Below are 8303 nucleotides of genomic sequence, written 5' to 3' on the forward strand. Positions count from 1 at the left end.
CGGACAAGAAGAGATGAGTGAGAGAAAATAAGCAAAAAGTGGGTTTTAAACTTGTTGATCCCGAACAGACCGCTCGAGCGCAAGAAGTGTAGCTCGAGCGACCAGAAACAAAAGATATTACCGCTCGAGCACAGCAATTGACGCTTAAGCGAAGAAGAGGTTGAGGAGCCAGTAGCTAACGAGACTGGAGGTGCGGCAGAGGACATCGCCACTGACATCGAGCCAGAGGAGATATACCCTCCAAGGCATAAGTCGAAGTTGCCACCGCTGAGGGTAAGACCCTTTGATCCAGCCACATACCTCACCCAGACACATGCGATGGCCCCCAGGGGGATGCTGCGGTTCGAGGATTTTGCCATGGGCATGCCTGAGGACGTCTTGTTGAGAGAGCGGGCCTCCCATCTTTCTCACGATGCTGTTGAGGTACAAACTTTCATGCACTTTGCTTGTTTTGTCATTTCATTACTTTCTTTCATTTGTCTTGCATCTAACATACTCATATTTCCTTTTCAATACAGGGTGTCGCTCTCTTTTGGAAAGGATATGGGGTGGTGACCGCTAGAGATTGGTATCATGAGCTCCCTGTCTAGGTCCACGAGCTAGTTGACGAGGCAGGCTTCGGTGTATTTTGCTACAGGCTTTTAACTTTGCTGGCCAGCCAGGCTCTACTCGAATCTTTGATGGAGAGGTGGTGGGACACCACCAACTCCTTCCACTTTTCTTCCACCGAGGAGATGGCGATGACTCCGTATGACTTCTCGATGATCATCGGCTTGAGAGTAGGGGGTGATCCGATCCCTTTCGACATGGACATGGGCGAGTGGGAGGCTACATAGATACATCTGCTCGGGGCACTCCCTCCATTGAACAGGCCAGCTATGATCTGATGTAGCTGGTTCTATGACCATTTCCATGGGAGCCACCCTAAGACTCAGGAGGAGATTGAGCAATATACCCGCGAATTTCTAATCTACCTTCTCGGTACCACCTTGCTTTGTGAACAAGTGGAATACCATAGGTTTGTATCTTCTAAGCGCCCTTGTGGTCATGCCCCAGGTGCGGTTCTATAATTGGGGTGGTGCTGGCCTCGCCACCCTATACGGGTACATGAGCTTTGATTCCTATAAGAAGGGAAACAAGGTCAGAGGCTACTGGAGAGCTTGGAAGGTACACACTGCACTTTCTTTTAATTTCAGTTCTTTGCTTGTTCCTTATGATTTCTGTTTTGCACTTTTGTCTTTATCTCTACTTCTGCTTGTTGATTTACAAATTATCCTTGCCTTGTAGCTTTCCTTGCCCTAGTGCTGAGGGGCGAGGTAGTGCCAGCCGTACCCTACTCCCGGCAGTATGACGGTAGATGTCGCCCCAGGCGCTGTGACGATACCACCTTCGCCTACTACTACCGATACTTTGACATAGTGATGGTGCAAGAGGTACCATACTTACTTTTGGTCCATTTCCAAGTTTAATGCTATTGCTCTAACAACTGAAACAAATGACAACTAACAACTATGCATTCCTTATTTGCAGGTAGCGTGGGTAGCCCTGGGTGGTGATGTTGGCCGAGATATGGGATGAGTATGCCGAGTCCAGGGCTACTTCCCGATTTCGGATCCTATTGGAGGGCCCTTTCTGCCAGACTTGGAATTTGGGAGAGCGGTTCGTGTGCCAGACACTGGGCCTACCTGCTCCGGTTGTTCTTACACTTCCCTGGCATCCATGAGGACAGCTGATAAGTTGAGGCTATCGTACATTACATGGCAGGACGCCGATGTTTTTCGAGGGGTTGAGGATTATGCGCCTTTATCAGGACTCATCTAATGCCACCCTTGATCAGAGTTCGCGTGGGTGATGCTGTAGGTGCCCCCATGGCTGGAGACATTATTCACGCCACTGAGGCTGATGTTGGTAGGGCTCCTCCTGCAGTGTACGTAGCCAGTTTGCCAGTGATTCCGACTACGATCCTATGCTGGCGGCTGAGCAGGATGACCTATCAGATTCCGATCGATCCACTGGAGGGAGAGCATGGATACATCAAAGACCCTAAGATGCAGCAAGTATCTACTTTGTCTCGCAGTTTATAGTTCACATTCCCTTTTCTGTATACTGATGTTCAAACTTATTTGCAAGTGCCATTGGAGTACACGGATAGCCTCCTCCAGTTTTTCACCTCTCCCATCCAGATGGTACAACGGAGAGAGACGTTGTTTACTCTCCACAGTATCCAAGTATTCTCCATTTCCTTTCCTCATGCACCTGGCTGCTCTAATTCATACCCATACAAACTCTACATTGCACAGTACAAATATACCTTACTCATACTGAATCAGCTCATCAAACCATACTGATATGCCATACTCATACTGAATCTGTATTATACTCATACTAAATCTGCAGCATATTCATACTGAATCTGTATCATACTCATACTGATCTATATTCTAAATTATCACACTGTACTGACGTCTACACTCACCCATACTGAATATGTATTCTGCATCATAGTCATACTATGTTTTGATACTCTAATTCTTATTTTCAGGTTCCACTTGCACCGAAGGCACCAGTAGCGCCAGCAGCACCAGCGACACTAGTGGCACTTCCTCCAGCGATAGGGATGAGAGACAGGCAAGCCCCAACACGCGGTAGAGTTGGGGGTGCTCGGAGTCGGAGTAGTGAGTCCCAAATAAAGAAGACCTCCTCCTCCACATAGCCAATTTTGAGTGGAGATGACGTTGAGACTAGCGGCACCGAGAAGGCAACGAGCAGGCGCTCTGAGTTTGAGAACGAAGACAATGATGGTGACTCGGGGTTAGGGAGCAAGGAGGATACTGAGACCGGCTCTGAGTTAGGGCGTGAAGAGGGGGATGTCGGCTCTGGCTTGGAGTTCCACTCCTCTGATGATAGCGGTGCCGACGGTGATATTGCCCCTGAGTCCCCTCCGCGAAAGAGGATGAAGAGGGCCTCTCGAGCCATCTGATGCGACTAATGTAGCTTTTTGTACTATTTTGCTTCTTTTCTTTTGTTTTGGTAGTTTAGCACTTGTATAGCTTCAAATAGGATTGTTACTTTTTAAAACCCTATGATCAGGGTAAAACCCTGCAGTTTTAGAAAACGAGTTTCATTTTGCACATCATCCCTAGATTGGCACCATACTTGCATAAAATTGGAACCAAATGTCAAAATGCTTGTATTTGAATGATGTTTATAACTGGATATTGAGCCGACAACTGACCCAAAATGAAAAATCCAACTCGATAAATGAAAAACAAACGAAAAACAACCTAAACACAGCTATTTACGATTGCTAAAACAAAAAGACTCAAAAGAAGACTTCCAAGCAAAGTGACCAGAACAAAACACTGCAGCCAGGAATGGCCAGTCAGGAGAGGTGGCCGACCGGCCAAGTGTTGGGGCTAGATAGCTAGCTGACAGCTGGCATCCACTCACACAACCTTATCCTCCACAAAAGGTCTTCCTTCATTGTACTTCGACAAAACTTCATTCTTGCTGCTGTTTTTGCTAAAAAAAAATTGTCGAGAAGCTCAAGGATTGGATAGCCCGCTTGGACGCATAGAAAAGGTAAATTTTTGGGGTTTTGGCATAAATGTGATTTTTTCATTGAGCCGTACTTCAATTTGTTTTCCATTCCTCTACGCCGTGGTTCGATGCTAGAACCTGATTACACATGTATTTCATTTTGGAGCACAAGAAATGTGTCCTACGCTCAAAGAATTTCAAGATATAATGGACTCTCAGCGTGATGAGGAGATCATTAACCTTATTTTGGCCATGCATGGGCCCTAGAATGGATGTGTGGGCTCACTTTACGTGAGGCTTGGTCCTTGGCTTACAATAGGAAGTTGGATATTCCCGGTTTGGTTCGTCGATTTTCGGGCATTGGAAATAGGGGTGACCTTCTCTAGCAAGGTCATCGCCAACATGCCCTCTATTTATGCTTGCTTGCACATTTCCTTCTTGCCCCTAGTTGCAGTAGAGCCAACATTGGGTTGATCGAAGTGACCCAACGTCTAAAAGTGGGTAAGAGTTGCATTGGTTTGGCGCTGGTCGAGACCCTGATGGGTTTAGATGCTTTTCATTAGTGAGAGATTACTCAGTTTGTAGGGAGTCCACTGCTTTTCTAGGTATTGTTTCCCACCTTTTCTTATTTATGATTCTCACATCACTCGGTACTCACTCTCTATTTTCTTTCGAAACCCTTTTCTTACTTTTCCCTCAACATATATCTTTCTATTATTTAATCTCTCTTATTTTTCATCCCTTCCAAAGTGTGGTTGATGGATAAGTTAAAAGTTGTGGACCCTTGTCCCAAGTATTTGGCTAGAGCCTACTTCTTTCACCAACAGCTAGTGTACATTCCTTCAGAAGGATTGTGGTGTGACTGGATATGCAGCAGATATATGGCTGACATCACTTGGCATTGCCCCTGGCTTAGTGTGGCTGAGATGGACTACAACATGTCCCGACAGCTAAGTATATAGTTGATTGGCCTCATGCACTATGAGTTCTTATTCCATTCCGGTTCAAACGCCAGTTTGCACACAATCAGACTTGTCCGGAGGAAGTGATGGAATACCAGATCCATTTCCAGTTCGTACTTTGCACTTGGCTTGGTACCTTGTTGCTTAGAGGAAAAGAAAACTTTTGGCCTTGCCCGTAGCTTCAGTTATGCCCTTTTTGACGAGTGCTTGGCTTGGCTCGAGGACAAGGCACAGGTTGGGCCAACTTTAGCCGCAGAGACTTCCGCGAGCATAAGCAGAAGACATAGAACCACCTAACCTATCTATACCCCTAGTTTATGGCTTTGACATTTCTTTTCAATTTTTATGATGTAAAAACAACTTTGATTTAACCAGAGAGTTGAGAATGTACTTGTGTTGAAATCAATTGAATTAAAGTTGTAAGTACTAAAAATTTTCCTTTTTGGTCTAAAATGGTATGAGTTGAAAAAGGTAAAATTTTGAGAAAATCAATTTTATCAAACCTTTTCAAAACAATTTTCAAAAACGGTCACTACCTAACACATACGAAATCGGCCCTTAAGATGTATAACCCTAAATCAGAAGATCATACTGCCCACAACTGCATACACCATCATTGCTTTATCTTACCACTGACCTTTTTGCCAAATGGAGGTAACACAACCAAGTTATCAGATGACAAAGAAAGATGGACTGATCAACCAAAATAGATAAGATAGTTGAGTTGGAGATGGTTATGGCTGAACTTCGGGATGAAGTTGCCTGCGTATCCCAAAGATGGGAATCAAGCCTTACGTAGTTCAGTTCGAGTTTTCTTGTGTATTAACACTCTCCTTTTGCACTCTAACTTTTACCAAAGCCGCCCTCTTAGGTTTTTGACCTTGCAAGCTCTGTTTTTCTTATTTCAAATTTTTCATACTCTAACTCTTACCTAGGTTGCCCTTTCGGGTTTTTGGCCTAGCAACCCTCTCAGGGATAGTATTTCTTCAACTTGTCCATGTTGATCGGCTGCGAAAACTCCAAGCCATCTAGATCCATGTGAATAATTGCTCCTCCCGACCAAATAGATTTGATGATGTAAGGACCAGTCCACTTGGGTCTGAACTTGCCCCTAGGGTCATGGATGGGGGCTCGGTTGTTCTTGAGCACCATATCTCCTTCTTTGAGATTTATGGATTTAACTTTCATGTTGAAGGCCCTGGCAATTCTACGTTGATACCCTTGGATATGATATAACCCCTTTAACCTCCCCTCGTCAAACAACATCAATTCTTCCAACTTGCTCTGCTGCTAATCCGCCTTTGTTATCTGACACTCGGCCATAATTCTCAGCGATAGTACTTCAATCTCAATTGGCAGAATAGCTATACACTAAAGAATAGGGGGTTGCCCCTGTAGCTGTTCAAATTGACATTATGTAGCCCCAGAGTGCAAATGGTAGTTTATCCAGCCAATCCTTGTAAGTCTCAACCATCTTCTACAGGATGTTCTTAACATTTTTGTTAGTGGTGTCAATAGCTCTGTTGGTCTATGGTTTATATGTTGATGACTTGTGAAAAGCCATGTTGTATTTCTCGAGAAAATCAACCACCTCTTTCTTGAAGTGCAAACCATTGTCTGAGATGATCTCGTTTGGTACCCCATACCTACAGATGATGTTGTTTCTAATGAACTTGGCCACATGTGATGCCTTCAACACAGAGTAAGACTGAGCTTCCACCCACTTGGTAAAATAGTTAATCGCCACTAAAATGTACTCATGTCCATTTGAACCCTTTGGTGAGACTGCCCTGATGACGTCAATTCTCCATATTTAGAAAGCCATGGCGAAGTCATGTTGTAAAGATTTGATGGTGGTATATTCATGCGATTGGCGTAAATTTGACATTTGTGGCATTGCTGAACAAAATTGATACAATCTTCCTCCATAATTGACTAATAATAGCCTTTCCTGAGGATCTTTCGAGCCAGCATCACACCATTCATGTGTGATCCACATTCTCCTCCATGGATGGCATCCATGATACACTTTGAATCTTTTTCTTCGACGCATACCTTATGCATTCCTAGATGACCTCTCTTGTATAGCTTATCCCCGTAGATGATGAATTGGATGACCAGACATCGTATTTCCCGTTTATCCTTAGCATTTTCCCCTGGCGGATATGTATCCTTTTCCAGAAAATTCCAAATGTTGTAGTACCAGGGGTTCTTGTCTTGAACCTCATCTATCGTGGCAATGGTCTCATAAGCAGGTGCATACCTCTGTTCAATGATAATTGGATGCATCTTGACTCCAAGTGGGATGGCTATTATGGAAGATAGAGTTGCCAATGCATCATCGAACTGGTTGTTCTCTCTTAGCAAATGTGTAAATGTCAACTTTTCAAACCTCGGAATTAGAATGTCCAGGGTCTGATGATAAACCTTCATTTTCTCCTCATCGACCTTCCAGTCTCCGTTGGCTTGAGAAACAACCAAGTTCGAGTCTCCGATGACGTCCAATCTTATTTTCCCTAGTTCTAAGGCAACTTCCAATCCAAGAAACACGCCTCATATTCTGCTTCATTATTGGACACTCTGAACTGGAGTTCGAGAGCCAAGGGTATATGGGCATCATCGAGTGCTATGAGCAACACACCAATTCCATAAACATATTGATTAGCGGCTTTATCAAAGTACATTGTCCATGTTTCCTCTTTTATCTGCAGAATATCTTCATCTGGTAATAGATACTCTACTGCTTCATCTCTTTCCACTGGGTGGTTTGCCAAAAATTCTTCTACTGCTCTCCCTTTGACTGATTTGTGTGTGACATATTTGAGGTCAAACTTGGAGAGAAGGAGCAGCCAACGAGCTAACCTAGTCGTAAACACCTGTTTCTCAAAGAGATATTTGATGGGATCTAATCTCGAAACCAGAATTACAAAGTGAGCTAACAAGTAGTGCCTCAACTTCCTCATTGTCCATACCAAAGCTAAACAAGCTTTCTCGAGGAAAGTGTAACGGGTCTCGTAATCCAGCATCTTCTTGCTTAGATAATAGATGGCCTTCTCCACCTTAGCTTCTAATTCTTGATCTAGCATGCACCCCATGGTCGAATCCATTACCAATAGGTACAAGGTCAACGGCTTCCCCGGTTCTGGCAGTGATAATACAGGTTTATTCTGCAAGTACTACTTGACCTGCTCGAAGGCGAGCTGACATCGATCATCCCATTCGAACGTCTTTCCTTTCCTCAAGAGATCAAACAATGGTTCACAAGTCAAGGTTAATTTTGAGATAAATCGTCTTATGAATTGTACTTTTCCCAGAAAGCCACGCACTTCCTTTTCAGCCATTGGTGGTGGCATTTCTAAGATGGCCTTGATCATGGATGGATCTACTTCAATTTCCCTCTACGTAATCTGAAATCCCAACATTTTCCTTACAGTCATACCAAAAGTGCATTTCTGAGGATTTAACCTCAGTTTATACTCCCTGATTCATTCAAAGAATTTTTCCAGTGCAGCATAGTGGCCTTCCCTTTCTTTGGACTTGACAATCATGTCGTCCACATACACCTCAACTTCTTTATGAATCATGTCGTGCAAAATTGTGGTCACAGCCCTCTGATATGTAGCCCCAGCATTTTTCAACCCAAAAGGCATGACTCTATAGCAGTAGGTACCCCACAAAATGGTGAAAACAGTCTTCTCTTTGTCCTCCGGTGCCATCAAACTCTAATTCTACCCAGAAAACTCATTCATGAAAGAAAGCAACGCGTGGCCTATGGTGAAGTCTACCAATTCATCGATGTGC

General features: G+C 44.0%; 1 protein-coding gene across 1 annotated transcript; it reads right to left on the reverse strand.

Annotated features, from left to right (window-relative positions):
• Positions 1 to 5904: 5904 nt before the first annotated feature.
• Positions 5905 to 6935, reverse strand: LOC145803425 (uncharacterized). Its single transcript, XM_082896695.1, has 2 exons — positions 6558 to 6935; positions 5905 to 5979 (listed from the first exon to the last, which is right to left on the reverse strand). The coding sequence occupies exons 1-2, from the start codon at positions 6933 to 6935 to the stop codon at positions 5905 to 5907; spliced, it is 453 nt and encodes a 150-aa protein (XP_082752821.1).
• Between the last annotated feature and the right edge of the window lie 1368 nt (positions 6936 to 8303).

The sequence above is a fragment of the Camellia sinensis genome, chromosome 12 (assembly GCF_055761805.1).
Source record: "Camellia sinensis isolate YWXY chromosome 12, ASM5576180v1, whole genome shotgun sequence".
Taxonomy (NCBI): Eukaryota; Viridiplantae; Streptophyta; class Magnoliopsida; order Ericales; family Theaceae; genus Camellia; species Camellia sinensis.